Below are 21,295 nucleotides of genomic sequence, written 5' to 3'. Positions count from 1 at the left end.
GGCTGCAGGAGACTGCCGAGCACAGCTGATCAGGTGGGACATCACTGATTGGCTGCCAGGCATAGGCAAGCATTGCCCTCAGCCCCTATTAATGTCAGCCACAGATATCGGTCAGCTGCAGACAGGCAACTGAGGCAACCATGCTTGCGTATCCCCTGCAGCCCAATTGTGCTCCCTGGGGTTGAGGCATGGGAGTCCCTGGGTGGGCTCCTGCACACCACCCAGGGATCCCCATTCCCCTGTGAACAGGGACAGCCTCAGGGAGCATGACTAAGTTGCAGGGGGTGGCTGCGAATGCCTTCCCTTGCTGCTGCATCATCTTCTGCCACTGTGCTGACTCAGCTCTGTGAGAGCTTGGGGGTGGAGGCTGGGTCAGCTGGGGGCTTCACCACAGCAGCAGAATGCAGGGGGAGTGCTAATGCGCCTCTCTTCCCTGCTGCTGAATTCAATGCGAGGAAGGGGAAAAGATGAATCACTCCAGCACTCACACACTGGGCTCCAGAGCTGCATGAAAGCAGTTCTGGCCAGACCTTGCACCAACCAAATGGTGAGCTCATATTTTACAACACATGCAGAGCTCTAGCAGAAGCTCTGCTGGGATGCCATTGAGTTCAGAAAGCTTACTGTGCATGTGGTGTAGAGCCAAAAGGTGGAGTATGACCATGTACCCTTCTGGATCCAGCCCTGCCTGTGGCCATAACTTTCTCAGGCTTATGATGATGCAAAAACGTGTGTCTTAGTTATATTTAGTGTTCTCTTCTTTTCATAATATGGAAAAATATACCCGTTTTTACTATTATCTTCATAAATTCTGAAGATTTTGTGATCATGCCATAGATAACAAAACTTCCTAATAACCAGGGATCCTGGTTTTCTCTAACTAAAAATAATCCCCAATTTGCAGATTTAAAAAAGTAACCCAAAATCCACATTTTTCCATGTTCAAAATGAAACACAACTAATATACAGATATATATCTATAGTAGTGTTTCATTCTGAACATGGAAAAATGTGAATTTTGGGTTACCTTTTTCATCTGAAAAGTGGGAATTTTTTTAAATCAGAGAAAACAAGGGTCCCTGCTAATAACTGCACTGTATATCTCCTTACATTCCTTAAGCTCTCTGGACTTCTATTTTTGTCTTAAAGCAGTCTTACAGTTTATCGTTTCTGTCCTTTTTTCTCTCTCAGGTATTATATTACTTTAAGTTTCTAGGCTCTAAAATGAAATAGTGCAAGTGAAAGTAAGAAAAAACATATAATATTAAACATTGTTACAGAATGATTGTATCTATTTGCGCCCTGTTCTTTGGATCTATTTTAAAATTACTTATTTTACAGAATCATCAGAGATCTTTCACTTCAGTTTATCCATTTACCCTTTCTAGTCTCTACAGCTCTCTGCTGAAGTTCACTTCTTTAACATAAGAAATTTAACTTATTCCCTAACATGTAAGCCTGAAAGACTTCCTAAGTTCTCCAGAGCCATGAATAGGGTGAAGCATGCTAGACAAAAATGCAGGTAATGAAACTGTCTTAGCTAGTCTCCCCCATTCTCTACTGCACTGGATGGCTACAGAAGTTGTTCAAAGCAGAAATAAATACACAATTTAAGATATTGTTATTCCAATTTGTACAGAAACAAAGGCAAAAAAGGCCATATAGAAAAATCCAGAATAGATTCCACATGAAAATATTAATATCTAAAGAATAAGTGTTAGTCAATACAACTCAAATGCATTTGTGTGGGGAGCAGGAAAATGGTTCAGTAAATCATTCAGTATATGCAAGTTGAACAATCTTGTTTTAAGTGTAAGAAGCTGTATTATACAATCCCAAAATGGAGAAACCCTAAATGTATGGGAAATCAAGAAATCAAAAAAGTATTATATATTATTTTTATCTGTTTAAGGAACTAACATTGATTATGGAGATAAAAGCTTGAGAGATGTCAGATTCTTCTGCAATATAGTTAAAAGCTCTCCAAAGAGCTACTCCAGCATCTTCATTCCCATCAATTTCTTCATTAGTATTTAAGATGAAAACAACTCCAACTCTATTAAAAAAAAAAAATCTGTAAATAATCTTCATCTGACTTTATAAACCTTAGGTCAATTGTAATAAAAATATTACAAATTTCACAAAATCATTCATGTACAAACAATGGTAATTTTCTAACAACATACTAAAAATTAATAACTGCAATTCTCAAAATTTAAGAGGTAGCTGAAAAGTGCACTGATGCCTATACTGTTTTTACTCCAATATTTTAAACAGAGTGGATTGATATGACATGCTTTGCTGCACCAAATTATTACTTTGTGTTTTATGTTTTGCTCTCCATATGATGTATGCATGCGATTTATGTACCACTAGCAAGGTATAAAAGATCACTACATAGTAGATTAATTATGGCCACAGTTCAACTGAATACAAAACATAATAGCGGGTAGACTATAGTAGACTTTAAATTTACAGGCTTTAAGACTATAGTAGGCTCTTAAGATTATATGAACTAAGAGAAGAACTTCCTTAAAACTTAATTTGAAATCTAGGTGAAAAGTCCTTTTCCCTAACAGGCTGGCTGGTCTGATAACTATGTAAGCTCTCCCATTTTTTCCTAGTTACTTCTGTTGTGTCTTTAAATGAGTCACCATCCACTGACCAGAGGCTCAAAACTGCAGCACCAGAGCAGTCAGTTTCCTTGTCAGCTGCCCTTCCATTTTTTACATGTGCTCTGGGGTGGCAGGGGGAGGGGGCAGTGCTTTAATTAGAGTGGCTCTAGGAGCCACTCTAATTAAAGCATCACTGTGTCTTGTGCATCAGCTTCCCCACACTTAAAAATGGCAGTAGGGGTGCTTGAACTAAAGCTTGTTTGATGAACTTTAGTTCAAGAGCCCCCTCCACCATTTTTAAGTGCAGGGATGCTTATACACAATACGCAGGAGGCTGCTGGAGTGCAGTAATTGCCATGCTCCAGTAGGCTCAATTAATCAAGTGTGCTCCGACACACTGGAATTCCAGCGCTTTTGAGTAGCCTCTGTGATTGTGTATAGAAGCACTATGTGTTCACATGACAACTGCACCCCAGATTTAAAAAAAACAACCCACCTTATATAGTGAAAACCAAGTATTCTGTAATTTTATTAAAGGTTCATGGAGTGTTTCAATCAAGTAAGAAAATAAATCAGTTCTTTAACACTGTAAAAGAGGCCAAGTTTTATTACTGAGAATAGGGCTAAGCAAATAAGCTAGGGACAGACATTATACATAAACCAGTTTAAGTGATCAGAAATTGGTTGAAACCTGTAACAGAACAGACATTCAGTGCACATAAACCTGTTTGAAAATAGCTGAAACCAGTTCGAGATTAACCTGGTTGAATGTAGCATCAGACTTAACTGATTGACTTAAACCGGTTTATGCAACGTCTGTCCCAGACTCCTTGCTGGTTTAATTTAAATCAGAGACCCCCAGCATCCTGGCATGTTCTCTGGGCTGGGCTCTGTTCCAGAGAGCTGGGCTGGCCCCTCCCCTCTGCTCTAGCCTGAATAGGAGTGAGGAGTGGCCAGACGCTGACCTGCCATAGCCCCTGAGGCAAATTCCTCCCTCTGTCCTCTCTCCCCCTTGCTGGCAAACTCTGTGAACCACAGCTGGGGTTTGCCAGCCCTGGCCGGTCCACAGCTTTCCTGCAGCCAGGCAGAGACTGAGCTAATTCCTCCCTCTGTCCAGCTTGCCTGTAGCCAGGCAGGGGATTAATTCCACAGTGGTCCTGGAGTGGGAGGGGGAGGCAAGCTAGTCCCCTGTGTGTTGATCCAAGACCTACACCGTGAGCCCAGAGCTAAGACCTGTAGGACCAGACTGAGTGGTGGGAAGTTGCAGACAGCTTCTGGCTGTAAGTTTCAGACCAAAGAATGCAGAAAGCTAAATTTACATTATAAAGCAGAACCTGTAAAACCTAAACAAAGCCTTTCTGAATGCCTGGCTGTAAGGAGACACTCTGCCCTCAGGATTAGTAAGACTTATGCAAGGCTTTCTCTTGTCTTCCTGCTTTACATTTTAAGTTAGACTAAGTTGCATATAGTGTGTTTTACTGGGCTGTAACTTAGCTTAGGTGAAGATTTTTGGTTGTTTTCTGTTGTATGCTTTGCAAATTGCTGTGTTCAATACATGCTTGCTTCAGAAAAATAACTTATTTCCCCATCCCCACTCCTCAGTCTGGCAGCAGCTCTTCCCCCAATCCCTCCTCCACCCCCAGGCTGGTGGCTGGCATCCTGTGGGTCATGCAAGCCCCAGCTGGTGTCTGGCCATGCCCCCCCCCTGCTTCAGCAGGGAGAGATGAGAGTCTTAGAGGGTGTCTCTCTTCTCTCCCCTTTGCCAGTGGCTGGCAGTCATGCTCTAGCATCCACTTGCTTCTGGCTTGAGCCACTGCAGGTACATGCTTGCATTCCCTGATTTAACAGAAAATGTCTGTCCTGTTATTAATCAGTTTGAGCTGCGCAGCTTAGACTAACCTGCAAAGAGTGAATCAATTCAGACTCAGGCTTTTTGAATGTCTATCCCTAGCCTTCCAGAACCCTTCCTGGTTTAACTTAAACCAGAGTCCCCCAGCATACCAGATACTTTGCAGTGCTGGGTGGGGCTCTCTGCTCCAAAGAGCTGGGTTGGCCCCTCCCTTCTGCTCTGGCAGAGATGACAGGCACAGCAGCGTTTGCCTGGCCTCCCCCTGTGGCCCCCCAACTCCCAACCCCACCACTCCCAGATCAAGCAGGGATTCTCCCCCCCTTCCTACAGCATGGACTGTATCCAGCATGTGGTATGCTTGCTAATGCTGAGAGGTGTCTGTGTAAAGCAAACAGGATATTGTCTGCTTAGGGCTTTTTGCAGCAAATCAACAGGTAACTGGTAATGTCCATCTGTTCCTTCCTTGGAAAAAGTTGTTTAAGAAGAGCTTTTGTATTCTTGATGGGCTGATAAACGCTCTTCCCTGCTGTTTAAGTAAATACTGTGTAACACCGTGTTGGCTCCCTCGATGGTCAAGAGCAGCAAAGGGGGGGGGGGGTCCTCCCTAATCAGAAGGTCCTGCCAAGCCATGGCCATGCCCCCCCCCCACCCCGCTCAGCACTGTAAAAAGGAAGGGAGGGATGCTTTAGCATCCCACCCCCTGGCTTTTAGCCTTAGCCACTGCAGTGGCTCTTCAGTCATTAGGGGATGTCTGTGTGGTCACAAACCGGTTCAGCCTAGCCAGGTTAGACTAGCCTGCAAAAACTGAATCAATTTCAGGCTCAGGCTTTTTGAATGTCTGTCCCTGGCCATAGAGTCATAAAGCTGAGGAGCCCCAGATAATGAACTGCTGTTCTACCAAGCTGGGGGGGGTGGGGAACACACAAGGGTGATTCCCCCCAACATGGCCAGGCTGGTGCGAGTCACTGACATAAAAGGAACCAGTCCCCCAGCTAGGCTGGGCCCGAGAAGGTGTTTGCCCACATGGGGGGGAGCCCCAATCATCTGGGGGGCTTCACCCCCAGCTGGCCTGGGGTCCCCCAAGCTGCAGCCTCTCCTGCTGCGGGAGCCTGGGAGATTCCCCCCTCCACCCATTCCTTTTAGTGGTGGAGCCAATGTTTTCCCTGCCCCTGCAGATGAGAGGGGGGAAGTATTCCTCCAGGGTGGGGTGAGGAAACTCCCTGAGACATGAGGCTTCCCCCACATGGGCAACCCCATAAATATTGGGGTCAGAACCAGCCCAGGGGACTGCTTCTCCCCTCCCATCTGTGGGGTTGGGACGAGCATCCACCTGACCATGAAGGGGAGGATATGGTTAAGGGCTTGCAGACCAAGCCCTATGAGGAGAGACTAGAGAACCTGGACCTCTTCAGCCTCCGCAAGAGGAGGTTGAGAGGTGACCTTGTGGCTGCCTATACGTTCATCACAGGGGCACAGAAGGGAATTGGTGAGGTTTTATTCACCAAGGCACCCCCGTGGGTTACAAGAAATAATGGCCACAAGCTAGCAGACAGCAGATTTAAACTAGACATTAGGAAGAGCTTCTTCACAGAGTGGCCAAGGTCTGGAATGGGCTCCCAAGGGAGGTGGTGCTCTCCCCTGCCCTGGGGGTCTTCAAGAGGAGGTTGGATATGCATCTAGCTGGGGTCATCTAAACCCAGCACTCTTTCCTGCCTATGCAGGGGGTCGGACTCGATGATCTGTTGAGGTCCCTTCCGACCCTAACATCTATGAATCTATGTGGGGGAGGGAATCCACCAGGGTCCTGTAGGGGAACCTGAGCTGGGGGGAACCTCCGAAGGCATGGAACTCCCTCTGCATGGGCAGCCCTCCAGCTGCTGAGGCCTGCACCGATCTGGGAGGCTGCTTCCCTCCTTCTCCCTGTACAGCAGACTGAGCATCAGCTCTACTATGCAGGGCAGGGGAAGGGAAATCTCGCTGGCTCCTGTGGTAGGGAGGAACAGGGCTCTGGGGGACTCTGGGACAGCCAGAGAAAACCCCCTAGAGGACTGGGACTCCCCATATGTGGGCAAATACCTACTTGGGGCCAGCCTGGCCTAGGATGCTGCTTCCTCCCCCTCCCCTCTACACGTCAATGACTCACACCAGCCTGGCTGCATGGTTGTGGGGGTGGAAATCACACTTGCCCCCCCAGCATCTGGGCAGATCAGGGTCTTGGGATCCTGGGCTGGTTCAGGGAAACTCTGTGAGGCATGGGGCTCTCCTGAATGGGCAGACCTTGGGCTGCTGGTCCTGGCACCAGCGCAGGGGACTGCTTCCCTCCTCCCCCCCTGCAGGGGCAGGGTAAGCATTGGCCCCACTGTGCAGGGGAGGGAGGGGAATCACCCTCCATGCAGCTGGGCAGACTAGGGCTTTGGGGCAGGGCTGGGGCCAGGGGGCTCTGTTCCCCTTCCCCACCCCACTGCCATGCTGGGCTGACAGGTGCAGGCACAACTCAAGCTAAGGAGCAGAGTCTTTGCTGCCTCAGATCTGTGACAGCCTGGAAGTGAGGCCAGCCTGGCTTGGCTTGAGCAGACAGCACAGCCAAGGCTAGCCTACCTGTCCTGCAAATAAGGGTTGGGAGGGGCACAAATCATCTTGGGACGCTGGGATCTGAGAGGTAACTCGAGTTGAGAGGGTATTTGGGGGAGAGTTTCTGTAGACCATTTTAACCTAAAGTGATTCAATCTGATACTACATCCATCCAGGTCTATCTTAAACCAGCTTTGACCATTCAGTCTATGTGCACCGAACTTCTGTTCTATTACAGGTTTAAACCAGTTTTTAATCACTTGTATCAGTTTATGTGTAATTTCTGTCCCTAGCCAAAATGCACAGGACGTGGCAGTAGGTCCTTTAAATCTATGGAATACCAGCTCACAATACTAAGTTCATACTTCAAAGAAATGTTCATATGCAGACTGAAGGACCTGTATTGAAGGAAAAGCCAGCCGTGCTAGGAAACAGCTACTGCATGCCAGTTATTATGAAGCTGTTATCTTGTGCCACTTTTACATGTAGGGGTTTAGCCCCCTAAATTAAAATGGTGAGTATTTAATTGTGACGATTAAGAACATACCGTTTCAATTGAGGGGCTTCACTCACTGATATGGAAGCTCGCACAGGCAGCCTCCACTGAGGAAAAAAATAAAGCAGTGTGGGGCCTGATCCTTTTTTTTTTTTTTTTTTTTGCAGAGCCTGCCCATAGCCACGGGGGCGAGTTGCCAGTGGGCCGAGCAGCCCCTGAGTTGCAGGAGCCCTGGTCCTTTCCTCTGTAATTGTGGCACCCCCCTCGGGGCCACCTGGGTTGGCTGCTAGTAGGCAGGTGCTGCCTGCGGGGCATCACCACCATGGAGGGAAGGTCCGGGACCCCTGCACCTCAGGGCCTGTTGGCAGCTTGCCCCCCAGCCACGTGAGAGGCAGGCTCCACAGGAAAAAAAAAAGGATCAGGCCCCTCGTTACTTTCCCCCCCCCCTCCCCTCAGTGGAGCCTGCCCACGCAAGCTGTTGCCAAGCCGTACGGCCCCTGAGCTGCAGGGTGGCCCAGTCCTTCCCTCCGTGGTGGTGGCACCCCCCGGGTGGGGTGCTAGCTGCATGGGTGCTGCCTTAGCTTACAGGCAGTGCCTGCTAGATCCAAGTCTTCCCTGAGTCTGCGCAAGGAAAAGAACCTGGTGGGTTTTCAGCGCACAGGCTCGGGGAAAAGTTGGATTCAGTAGGAGCTGCCTATGAACTGGGGTTGCACCCATGCAGCTAGAACCACACTTGGGTGGCCCCCGGCGGGGGGTGGGGAGGTGCCACCACCACAGAGGGAAAGACCAGGCCCCCATGCAGCTCAGGGGCTGCACAGCCCGGCACCAGCTCATGCAGGCAGGCTTGACTGAGAAATAAAAATAGTGACAAGGGGGGGCCTGAAACTTTTTTTTTTCCCTGCAGAGCCTGCCCACCTCTCCTCCTCCCAGACCTTCCCATCATGGCAGCAGTGCCCCCAAGAGGCCACCAGGGGAAGCAGCTAGTGAGCAGCTGCTGTCCCAGCTCGCAGGCAGCACCCAGCCTGATCCAACTGTTCCCTGAGTCTGAGCTGGGGCAGCATCTGTCCGCTAGCAGCTCGCCTGGGGGGCCCCAGAGGGCACCACCACCGTGAAAGGAAAGACCGGGGCCCTCCACAGCTCAGGGGCCACTTGGCCCGCTGGCAGCTCGCCCCCCAGGCATGGGAGATGCAGGCAAGATCCACAAACAAAAAAAAGGATTCAGCCCCTCACCGCTTCTGCCTTCAGCTCACCTCTCCCACAGTAGGAGGTGAGCTGTCAAAGCCTCCAACATTACAAATAGCTACGTTGCAAACTTAACTACTTGCGGATGTGGTTTAGTTTGCAACGTAGCAAACTCATTTAAATCATAAAAAAACCCTGCGCATGTACAGCGTGAGGCAATTAAACTACAAAAACAGCCAATTTTCGTCATGTGTACAAGCGCCTTTGCTTCAATAGGGGAATGCATGGAAAATATTTAATCAGTTTCCAAGATGTGACAACAAATATTTAATATACAAGGGAGTGCCTTGTACTACAATGAACTGATTTACCCATTTTCCATTTACCACATTTTCCATTAAGCCTTATGGATTGAAGCTGTGATAACCCAAACCAGAGTTGGGCAGGTTCACGTTCTGGAAAACAACGATAATTACTACAAAAGGTTGGATTGTCATAGAACAGAAATTTGATCATTCATCCAGACTAACTGCATAAACATGTAATCTTTATCATAGGCAACTTCCACTAGGAAAATTGGAGGGAGATTATCCAATTTTGGCTCCAAGAGAATAGTACTTGCTCAGTGCCATGTGGCGTACAGATCCTAGAAGGAAGCTTCTCCACTTCTTTTTCAGCTGCTCTTTCTGACACTTACCAGATTCTCAAATTCTTCATCTCTCTCTTTGCTGTCTCCTTTCAAATCTCTTTGGGTTTTATTTTGCTTCTTCAAAATCTGCCTACTACAACACACATTCTTGTGTCTTATGGACACAAACAGTAATTAGGCAATTCCATACGGATCCAAGTTAGAAGTTTCTGTTAATGTAGATTTCACTGTGTTGTCCGGGTGTATATGGGTTTGTACTCCCCTCTCCAGTTGAGGGAATTATTGGCAGGGCAGTGTCCTGTGGAGGGACACAACAACCCAGAAGCAGCCTTTGTCCCCTATACAGTCAGGCTTAGTCAATCAATTACTTAACTATATACAAATTTACTATTACAACAAAACCATTAAAGGGTAAGGACACAGATTATATACACACACACTTATTATTAAAAAATACAAACGAATAGAACCCAGAACAAAGGATATTGATCAGGCAACCGTATAACTCTATTAATATACAAACTATTACTTTGATTTATTCACATAAACTATAAGTCACAGTCTACAAATATAACAAGCAATCCTTAGACTACCTGGGTGCCCTCCAGGGCGAGGGCCCCACTCCCAAGGTATCACTACAAGAAAGGAGGTGGAGGGAAAGAAAAGGAGAGGGAGACCCCAAAGACTCCTAAGCCCTCTGATATCAGCCAGGAGCGGCCCATGTAGTACCTCTTCACAACCCTGGGGGTCCCTCCCCTGTGAGAACCCTCTCTCCAGGTTTATTTACTACTCCACTGTCCCAGAGGGTTGCCTTCCATTCTCCAGGTTGAGCTCTGTTCCCTGCCAGGCTTTCCTGCCACCCAACTCCACTGCCATTGGCCTAGCTTAGGGCCACATGCACCGCTGTGTGTAGTGGGCACTTTGCCTTGTGCTAGGGGCTGGAGGCCCAGGAAGCCTTGTGCAGCACCAGGGCTTGGTCTGCTACGGGACGCTCTGTCCAGCATCGTCTGCAATGAGCTGCTGCCCAATGCCAGCAGCTATAGACCCGAGCCATCTCAAGCAGCTCCCAGGGTCTCTCACCCTCTGTGCAGCACCTCCTGCACTGAGCCCCTGGCCTTGTGCGAAGGTTGGTGACCTGAGCCACCCAAGCAGTTCCAAAGATCTTGCTCCACGCACCGGCCTGTGCACCATGTCTCTGGCCACACGCCAAAGTTTGCAGACCCGAGCCACCTCACGCAGTTCCCAGGGTCTGGACGCCGTGTGCTGTGCTATGCACCAAGAGCCTAACCGCTGGAGCCATCTGCAGCTCCCTGAAGATAGAAGTCTTCAAGGGCTCTTCCAGGCTACTGCTTCACCCTGCTGAGCAGCTCTCCTCAGTTTTTCTAAGCCCTACTCTTCTCTCTGCTCCATCCCCAATGCATCTCCCTCATGCTGGGCATGTAGCTCCTCTTATACTCTCCAGGGCTCCGCCTGAAGTCTTCCAGACCTGACAATGTTACAGTCGTCAACCAGGCCTGCGGGAACTCTTCTCCCCCTCCCCACAGGAAAGAGGCATGACTTTATTTCTCTTGCTGCCTCCTGATTGGTGGATGGGCTCCACCAATCAAAATAGCAGAATCTCAAGCCTGGGACTCAACCCAAGCTCTGAAAGGTAAGCCTGCTACAACTGTTTGAAATGCCTACTTAAGTTTTATTACCTAGGGCCACACTATTTTTGAATTACAACCTAGGGGTGCCTATACAGGTGTGCCGATGCATTCAGAAGCAGACTTAATTAATTGCGTTTTCTCCACGTTCTAATTAGAATGCTCCGGCATTGCTGCAGCATCATGGGTATAAGCCCCCGCCAGTTTAAAAATGTCCACTGTGGCACTTTAACTAAAGCTTGTTGAATGAGCTTTAGTTAAAATGTTCTATGGCAATTTTAAACACATGGGGACTTAATACACATGACACTGTGGCATTTTAATTAGAGAGCCTCTCTGAGAACTGCTCTGTTTAAAATGTCCCCCACTCCTGAGCACATAGGCACCCTGTGTGTCCTGGCAGTGAAGAGGAGTTGGTAGTACTTTCTTTAGTTTGAGCCTAATTTGTGCTGTTTGAAGGGATAATCACTATTATCATCTGTTCCTTTTTTAGTTCTGACATCTATTTCCTGCTTAACGGAATACGGCCAATCTGTTTTTCTAAAATCAATCAATCTGGTGACGGTCATGTATATCGGTGCAAAAATACTGTTTTTCTAGGCACAGATTATCAGCCTTGTAGAAATTAGGTTGTTTTTTTTTTTTTACCACTTTTCCTGGTTCCAATTCCACTCTTTCTCATATTTCACTCACAACCCCAGCTATCTATATTTCAACTGCCCATTACTATTAGCATGCCATGTGGTAACATTTCTGCTGTGGCACATTCTATCATGTTATAGAAATATTTTTGGTTTGTTTTCTTTTGAATAATTTGTGAGTGAATACCATTATATCACTGTTAGATTTCTGCATGATGAATAGAGTTGCACAGTTGTTATTCTTTCCTTTGCAGGCTTCCAATCTAGTAATGTCTTTTCTGTGCCTTTGTTCAGTATAACTGTACTCCCTGTTGATGGTTTTGCAGGAGTAAAGTATTGTTTCTCCACTTCTGGATACAATTTTACCTGAGTCTTCCCGTCGAACTTCACTGACTCCAAAATTTCATGTTAGTAATAGCTCATTGCTTTGATGACATGCCATTTTTCCAGTTTCATGTGTTGTTCATACATTTCATGCTCCAATTAAATTCTTCCATTTTGGCCATGGTAATATTATTCTGTCTTTGTTTCCCTGAAGCTTTTGTCAGAGGAATTCATAGCATCAACCTACTGACAGAACACAGATTCTTCACTGGATTAGGTTCCTTATCCACTGCAAAGAACTGGCTTATGAATTAGCTGGGAATAAAAACAGCTGCATGGCACCATTAAAGAATTCCAGCTTTCTACTGTGGCTTTTACTTCAAAGGCACCATTTCTCTGATTGGTTGCACGTGACTGCTGATGATAAGCTCCAGCTGGTACCTTTTTGAAATAAAAGCTACAGCAATTGGTGGAGCGGCTTATCCTTAATTCAGTAACCCACTTCAAATTAACTCCCCCCACCTATAACTTCTGACCTATCTTAGGAATGAGATCTTCCTTGGGTTTCTGTTACCACTTTGCTTTGAGAGTGGGAGGTTGGCTCAAGTTCCTCTTCCCATCTGGGCTTGGGAATGACAATGGTAGAGTTTGAAGAGAACAATACAGAACTTTCTGCTTTAATGATTGCATTTTTTACAGTGCTGAGATGATGAGACCATCAGAAATAAAGTGTTTATAGTGGAAATAATTTTTTTTTAAAATCACAAAAGAGAATGTAATTCCTCCATCACCAAGGAGGAATACTCTGCACTGGTCTAGACCTGCAGAGAGCAAACCAGGAAAGCCAAGGCTGTGATGGAACTCCAGCTAGCTACAAATGTCAAGAACAATAAAAAGTCCTTTTTTAGATATATGGGGAGCCAGAGGAAAAGCAAGGCCAACATTGGACCCCTGCTAAACCAGATGGGACAACTGACAACCGATGCCCATGAAAAAGCAAACTTGCTAAATGGGTACTTTGCGTCAGTTTTTCACCACTCCCATGGGACGCCCCTGCCCACTGTGGGTCAGGGAGGCCCAGGTGAGGGAGATTCCTTACCCTCCATCAAAGCTGACATCGTGAAGGAATACCTTGACAGCCTGGATACCTTCAAGTCAGCTGGCCCTGACACTTTACACCCAAGGGTACTCAAGGAGCTGGCCAGCATCATAGCTCAGCCCCTGGCACAGATCTCTGAGAACTCCTGGTGCTCTGCTGAAGTGCCCAAAGATTGGAAGAAGGCCAATGTGGTGCCTATCTGGCAGGATAGGCCAATGTGGTGCCTATCTTGCACAGCCACTGGCTGGAATATTTGAACACTCGTGGCGTACGGGCCAGGTCCCGGATGACTGGAAAAGGGCCAATGTGGTCCCCATTTACAAGAAGAGGAGGAAGGAGGACCCGGGCAACTACAGGCCAGTCAGTCTCACCTCCATCCTTGGCAAAGTCTTTGAAAAAATTATCAAGGTTCACATTTGCGAGAGGCTGGCAGGAAAAATTATGCTGAGGGGAAACCAGCATGGGTTCATAGCAGGTAGATCATGCCTGACTAATCTAGTCTCTTTTTATGACCAGGTTACAAAACGCCTGGACGCAGGAGTAGGGGTTGATGTCGAATACTTAGACTTCAGGAAGGCCTTCGATATGGTATCCCACACCATACTGGTGAACAAGTTAAGAGGCTGTGACTTGGATGAATACACAGTCCAGTGGGTGGCGAATTGGCTAGAGGGTCATACCCAGAGAGTCGTAGTGGATGGGTCAGTATCGACCTGGAAGGGTGTGGGCAGTGGGGTCCCGCAGGGCTCGGTCCTAGGACCGATACTCTTCAATGTCTTCATCAGCGACTTGGACGAGGGAGTGAAGTGTACTCTGTCCAAGTTTGCAGATGACACAAAACTGTGGGGAGAAGTGGACATGCCGGAGGGCAGGGAACAACTACAAGCAGACCTGGACAGGTTGGACATGTGGGCAGAAAACAACAGAATGCAATTCAACAAGGAGAAATGCAAAGTGCTGCATCTAGGGAGGAAAAATATCCAGCATACCTACTGCCTAGGAAATGACCTGCTTGGTGGCACGGAAGCGGAAAGGGATCTTAGAGTCCTAATGGACTCCAAGATGAACATGAGTCGTCAGTGTGACGAAGTCATCAGAAAAGCTAATGGCACTTTATCGTGCATCAGCAGATGCATGACGAACAGATCCAAAGAGGTGATACTTCCCCTCTATCGGGTGCTGGTCAGACCGCAGTTGGAATACTGCGTGCAGTTTTGGGCACTGCACTTCAAGAGGGATGTGGATAACCTGGAGAGGGTCTAGAGAAGGGCCACTCGTATGCTTAAGGGCTTGCAGGCCAAGCTCTATGAGGAGAGACTAGAGCACCTGGACCTCTTCAGCCTCCGCAAGAGAAGATTGAGAGGTGACCTTGTGGCTGCCTATAAGTTCATCACGGGGGCACAGAAGGGAATTGGTGAGGTTTTATTCACCAAGGCGCCCCCGGGGGTTACAAGAAATAATGGCCACAAGCTAGCAGAGAGCAGATTTAGACTAGACATTAGGAAGAACTTCTTCACAGTTCGAGTGGCCAAGGTCTGGAACGGGCTCCCAAGGGAGGTGGTGCTCTCCCCTATCCTGGGGGTCTTCAAGAGGAGGTTAGATAGGCATCTAGCTGGGGTCATCTAAACCCAGCACTGTTTCCTGCCTATGAAGGGGGTCGGACTCGATGATCTATTGAGGTCCCTTCCGACCCTAGCGTCTATGAATCTTCAAGAAAGGGAGGAAAGTAGATCCAGCAAACTACAGGCCCATCAGCCTGACCTCTATCCTGGGGAAGGTCTTCGAAAAGATTATCAAAGAGGCCATCCTTAACAGACTAGCTGATGGCAATATCCTGAGGGATACCCAGCATGGGTTTGTTGTAGGTAGGTCTTGCTTGACCAATCTCATTTCCTTTTACAACCAGGTGACTTATCACCTGGACAAGGGAGAAGAGTTTAATGTCATATATCTTGACTTTAAAAAAGCCTTCGATCTGGTATCCCATGATCACCTCTTGGCAAAACTGGCCAACTGCAGCCTCAGGTCCACCATGATCCACTGGCTGGGGAATTGGCTATGTGGTTGGACCCAGAGACTGGTGGTTGATGGAAGTCAGTTGTCGTGGTGTCCTGTGACCAGTGGGGTCCCTCAAGGTTCTGTCCTAGGGCCCATACTTTTTAACATCTTCATCAATGATGTAGACCATGGTGTCAGAAGTGGGCTCTCCAAGTTCGCTGATGACACCAAACGCTGGGGTAAAGCATCCACACCTGAGGACAGGAGAGTGATCCAGGCAGATCTTGACAGGCTCATGAAGTGGGCGGATGAGAATCTGATGGTGTTTAACACTGAAAAATGTAAGGTTCTCCACCTTGGGAGGAAAAACCGGCAGCATCCTTATAGGCTTGGCAGTGCTACGCTGGTTAGCACTACAAATGAAAGGGACTTGGAGGTCATGATTGACCACAAGATGAACATGAGCCTTCAATGTGATGCTGCGGCTAGTAAAGTAAGTAAAACGCTGGCTTGCATCCATAGATGCTTCTCAAGCAAATCCTGGGATGTCATTCTCCCATTGTACTCGGTCTTGGTGAGGCTGCAGCTGGAGTACTGCATCCAGCTTTGGGCTCCACAATTCAAAAGGATGTGGAGAAGCTTGAGAGAGTGCGAAGGAGAGCCACGCATATGATCAGAGGTCAGGAAAACAGACCCTACAAAGAGAGGTTGAGAGCCATGGGATGCTTCAGCCTGGAAAAACGCAGGCTCAGGGGCGATCTGGTGGCCACCTATAAGTTTATCAGGGGTGCTCATCAGGATCTGGGGGAATGTCTGTTCACCAGAGCTCCCCGAGGGATGACAAGATTGAACGGTAACAATCTCCGCCGCGACCAATTCAGGCTGGACATAAGGAAGAACTTCTTTACTGTCCGAGCCCCCAAGGTTTGGAATAGACTGCCACCAGACGTGATTCAAGCACCCACTTTAAACGCCATCAAGACACATTTGGATGCTTATCTTGCTGGGATCTTACAAACCCTGCTGACTTCCTGCCCCTGGGGCAGGGGGCGTGACTTGATGATCCTCCAAGGTCCCTTCCAGCCCGAATGTCTATGAAATCTATGAATGCTGGGTTAACTAGGTTTTAGACAAACCTTGCTTAGGTGTTTTATACTCCCATAGGAATCAAGAATTGCACAGCTGAGGAGCTTCTCTATAATTAAGGTTCTATGACCTATACAGGATATTAGACTAAAACTATATTATATAGCCTCTGGGATTATACAACAAGGCCAATTTATAAAGAAAACTACTGTATGAAAGAAGAAAACCATCTTACTCCTAAGGCTTCCTGATACTAAGTCTTTGATTAGAACAGAAAAATTAAGGACATTTTTCTGGGAAGGGGAGGTGGTTTATGTGCTTGTATTTTTACAGTTATATATCACCATGATAGATATCACCTCATATTTCTGAGAGAGCTATAACCTTAACAATTCAGGCTTGTATTTTTGGGCTTTTTGTATTTTTTAGAACTTGTTTTTGCAAAAACATTTAGGGAATGCTGCTATAAAGTTTTAAATTTGACTATAAAATTTTTTTTTTATTTGACCTTGTTAGGAAAATCAAGAACCATAAAGGACAACAGGACATGGATACTGAGGGCTTTTGTACATAGTTTGAGATGTGCAAACTTGTGAAAGGTGTTAATGAAACAGACAAGGTAAAACAAATTGTTCTGCCAGTCTTCAACCTACAGTGAACATGAGAACTGAGATCTATTTATCTGACAGTCAAACATACAACAAGAAAGGCAAATTAAACTCTATGGCCAGATCCAGATATGCAGGCACATGTGGTTTGTAACACCATAAACCTCTTTGGGGGACCACAAACCACACACTTGAAGTTAAACTGTGTCCTGTGCTGCTAATTTGCAATGCGGGGGCAAAATTTGCTACCAGGATTTCCAGGTAGCCAAAAAACAAACAAAAACAAAAGCCAGAAAAAAAGACGGCGCAAAGCATGCCGAAGTGCCACGTGGTAGAACAAAAGCAGAGACAGGGGAGCAGACAGCCCTAAATTGCCCGTTCCCCCATCTCTCTGCACTGTGGAGCCCCCATCTCAAGGTACCCTGTGCCCCAGCCAGCCACTCCCTCGCAGCCCAGGGCCGTGTGCCTCAGTGTGGGGGCTCCACTGTGGAGCCCCATGCTGAGGTATGTGGAGGCCCTGCTCAAGGCATGCTGTGCCCCTGCCAGCAGCTGGCTGAGGCACAGCATGCCTTGAGACAGGCAGACTGAGGTATGCAGAAACAGGGGATCAGGCAGCCCAGGGCTGCCTGGTTCACCATCCTGAGGCACCCTGCACCCCAGCCAGCTGGGGAGTGGCTGGCTGGGGAGTGGCTGGGAGTGCAAGGTGCCTTGAGACGGGGGCTCCACAGCACAGGGGAGTGCTCCATGTGCCCTCCTCAGCTGGCTGGGGCACAGGGTGCCTCAGGGTAGAGGCTGCCTGCCAGCTAGCCCTGCACTGAGGCACCCTGTGACCCAGGCAGCCTCCGTCCAGAGCATATGGAGCAGTGGGACAATGTGTCCCACTGCAAATTACATGACCAGGGGCATGCACTGCAGCACAAAGTAGCAGCACAAATCTGTGCCACTACTATTTATGCTGCTGCAAACACAAGCCCCTGCTCGTGTGGACACGGTCTGTGGGTACAAACTGATGAAACATTTATATTAGGTATACAGCTACTCCTCACTTAACATTGTAGTTATGTTCTTGAAAAATGCGACCTTAAGTGAAATGATGTTAAGCAAATCCAATTTCCCCTTAAGAATTAATGTAAATAGGGGGGATTAAGTTTTAGGGAAAAAAATTTTGGCCAGACAGAAGACATTATAAACATATACAGTATAAGTTTTAAATGTTTAAACAAACAATTTAATACAGCTATAAGTTTTAAATAATTTTAAACAAACTGCTGCTTATTTTTTTTTAAACAAACTGCTGCTGCTCCTCTTGCTGTTCTTGCTGAACTTTCCCAACTCAAAAAAAAACATCTAGAGATTGTTGTTTTCTTTTCCTTTTTTTTTCTTGGTAAATTTCTTGATAGCAATTCATTACATCATGAACTCCCCTAATCACCTTGGAGCTGCATTCCTTGTTAGGATTGTCATCACTAAGGATTTGCAAGCCAGCTTCAATCATTTGGAGAGCTTCAGAAAGATGTTTTGTAGTCAAAATTTGATGGGTTATTTCTTCTACTTCTTGGCCCTCTTCTTCCATTCCTCTCATCACCTCTAGTTGTATCAGACCTTCATTGGTTAGCTCTTCTCTGTGTGTTTGCAGAAGTTGTGTAATGTCACCTTCTTCCACCTCATCAAAACCCACTTTCTTGGCCAAGCTGAGGATCTTTCTTCATAGCAGGGACAACATCTCTAATTCGTTTTAAGTCATTTACACATTCAGGCCAGAAATTCCCCCACACACCATTCATGCATGACTCAGTAACGTCAGCCCAGGACTAACCGATGTTATTGATGCACTTGAGGATGTTGTAGTCATGCCAAAATTGCCCAATCATAGGCTTGCCTTCCCCATCGGTGCCTCTGATAAGCTGGTTGAAAGTACGGCCTAAGTAATATGCCTTAAATGCAGCGAGGGCTCCTTGGTCCATGGGTTAGATCAGTGATTTGGTGTTAGGTGACAGAAAGACAACTTTGATGTTTTTGCACAGGTTGTCCAGGTTGATTGGATGAGCCGGTGCATTATCAATAAGTAATAAAATCTTGAATCAAGATTTTCCGTGGCACAGTATTTCTTCTATGCAGGGATGGCATAGAGAGTCAGCCATTCTGAAAAAATAACTCCAGTTATAGGTGTTCCTTTGGAAATCTCTTGAGAGCTCATGGTGTTTCAGAGCGGTACACTGTCAGTGGTTTCATATTCATGTCTCTGGCACCATTACCACCTAGAAGCTAAAGACCGCCTGACCTTGCTGCTTTAAAGCTCAGCGCTGTCTTCTCCTCTTGGGAAATGTAAGTCCATTCAGGCATCCTCTTCCAGTAGAGGCCCGTTTCATCGACACTGAAGATGTGAATAGCTGCCTTCATCAATTATTTCCTTGAGATAGTCGGGGAATTTTTTAGCTGTTGTAATATTGGCACTAGCCGCCTCACCGGACATCTTGATGTTATGTAGGTGGAAGCGCCTCTTGAACCAATCAAATCCCCGACTTGCCATAAACGTCTCCGTCTGTGATCCTTCACCGTGGTCTCATCAAATTGTCATACAAACTTTTTGCCTTAGCTTGTATCACTAGCAAACTTAGAGGTATGTTCCACTGATTTTGGTTCTCTACCCACACTGAGAGAACACACTTCATGTTTTCCATCAAACTACTTCTTGATCAGCTTATTTTAGTAGCACTAAGTGGTGTTACACACCGAGCATGAGCCCTGATCTTGTCAGCATTACACCAAATTGTTCTCACAGTGGTCGGACTAAGACCTAAAGCAATGCCAATATCTACTGCATGCTCATCTGTATCAAAACGCCTTAAAACATCTAATTTAGTACTCAAACTAATGGTTTTCCTGTTTTTCTTAATGCTACTGCCACTACTAGGCACTTTACTATCACTTGCTGGGTGTTTTTGACTCATGATCAGGGATCCTGGATTTCCCTAATAAAAAATTGGAAATTATCTGCCAAAAAATCACAAATTCTCTGATAAAAACCCCAAATCCATTATTAAAATTAAAGGCCCGCCACAGCCCACCCCAGCCCAGCTTGTGCCTCTCACTCCCACCCCACTACAGCCCTGCTGCTGCCCCTTCCCCTGTTCCCCAAGCCCTGCCTGAGGGGGCCCCCAGCTACCTGCGGGCTCGAGCAGGGGAGGGCTGGCTTCCCACTAGCGCGTGCACTTCCAAGGTGTAAGGGGAACCTGCGACCCCCAGATTTGTGTGTGGGACAGATGCAGGCTGTGGGCTTGAGCTCCAGCCCTGCTTCGCCCCCTGGGGCCGCTGCAACCCAGTGGGCACGACCTGGCACAGCTAGAGACAGCGGGGCCATGTGAGGAACTACTCGCCACTACTGCCTCCCCACTGCCCTGGCAATGCACCCCCTGCATCTGCTGCTGCTTTGAGGGGTGCAGCCCCATGCCACTGCCCTCACTGCAGCTCTGCATGTAGGAGGCATGTCACCAGGGCAGCGGAGGGCAAGCAATGGCAAGGAGATCCCCGCATGGCTCTGCTACTGCCTGCCATGCCGGGTCATGCCCACTGGGGTGTGGAGGCCATGGGGGAGGGAAGCAGGGTGGATCTGGCAGTGGCTAGTTAAGTGGGGGCAGAGGGGAGATGGGGATTGAGGCCCCTGTAGGGAGGGAGCTGGGAAGGGCTGGGGGGCTGCTGCCCAGCTGGGCAGTGCTTGGTGCTTGGGGCCCAGGGCCACGATGTGTGGCTGCAGTGTCCCAGTGGGAAGCAGGATGGGGCTATAGGTGGCTTATCCAGGGGAGGAGGAAGACTGGCTCCCCACTGCTGTGTGCACTCTCAGGGGGTAGGGGAAACCCACGTCCCCCAGATTTGTACCTGGGGCAGGCGCAGGCTATGGGCTCCCACCCTGCTTCACTCCCCTGGGGTCTCTGCAGCCCTGTGGGCATGACCCAGTGTAGCCAGGTACAGTGGGGCTGCATGTGGATCTCCTTGCTGCTGCTCCCCCTCCCTCTGCCCAGGCGATTCGCCCCCTGCTTATGCCGCTGCCACAGCCCCACGTGCAGGAGGCGCATCACCAGGGCAGCATGAAGCGAGCAGTGATGAGGAGGTCCCCACACAGCTCTGCTACTGCCTGCTGCACCAGGTCATGCCCACCGGGCTGCGGAAGCCGCAGGGGAGGGAAGCAGGGCAGCAGGGAGCAGCTCATGCTAAGAAGCTGCTAGCTACTGCCAGCTCCATCCTGCTTCACTGCCCCGCAGCCTCCACAGCCTGGTGGGCACGACCCAGCATGGCAGGAAACAGCAAAGCCACCCAGGGATCTCCTTGCTGCTGCTTGCCCTGTGGTGCCCTGCAACGCACCTCCTGTGCGTGGGGCTGCACCCCTCAAAGCTGTAGCAGGCACAGGAAGCATGTCACCAAGGCGGCGAGGGAGGGGAGCAGCAGTGAGGAGATCCTCACACAGCCCCGCTGTCCCCAGCTACATCGAGTCATGTGTGCAGGGCTACAGAGTCCCTGTGGGAGTGAAGCAGGG

The 21,295-nt window shown here is 48.1% G+C and overlaps 1 protein-coding gene across 5 annotated transcripts in view; it reads right to left on the bottom strand.

Annotated features, from left to right (window-relative positions):
- UGGT2 (UDP-glucose glycoprotein glucosyltransferase 2) overlaps positions 1-21,295 on the bottom strand; it is a 226,081-nt gene that overhangs the window by 115,344 nt on the left and 89,442 nt on the right. For all 5 annotated transcript variants that reach the window (XR_002090063.2, XM_019486946.2, XM_019486945.2 and 2 more), the window contains one exon: positions 1,921-2,056. Coding sequence is in view for 4 of the 5 variants with exons in the window: in XM_019486946.2 (XP_019342491.1) it covers positions 1,921-2,056 (136 nt within the window). In the remaining variant the exon portion in view is untranslated. The remainder of the gene's footprint in view (positions 1-1,920; positions 2,057-21,295) is intronic.

The sequence above is a fragment of the Alligator mississippiensis genome, chromosome 1 (assembly GCF_030867095.1).
Source record: "Alligator mississippiensis isolate rAllMis1 chromosome 1, rAllMis1, whole genome shotgun sequence".
Classification (NCBI taxonomy): domain Eukaryota; kingdom Metazoa; phylum Chordata; order Crocodylia; family Alligatoridae; genus Alligator; species Alligator mississippiensis.
This window is presented reverse-complemented; position numbering and strand designations above follow the sequence as displayed.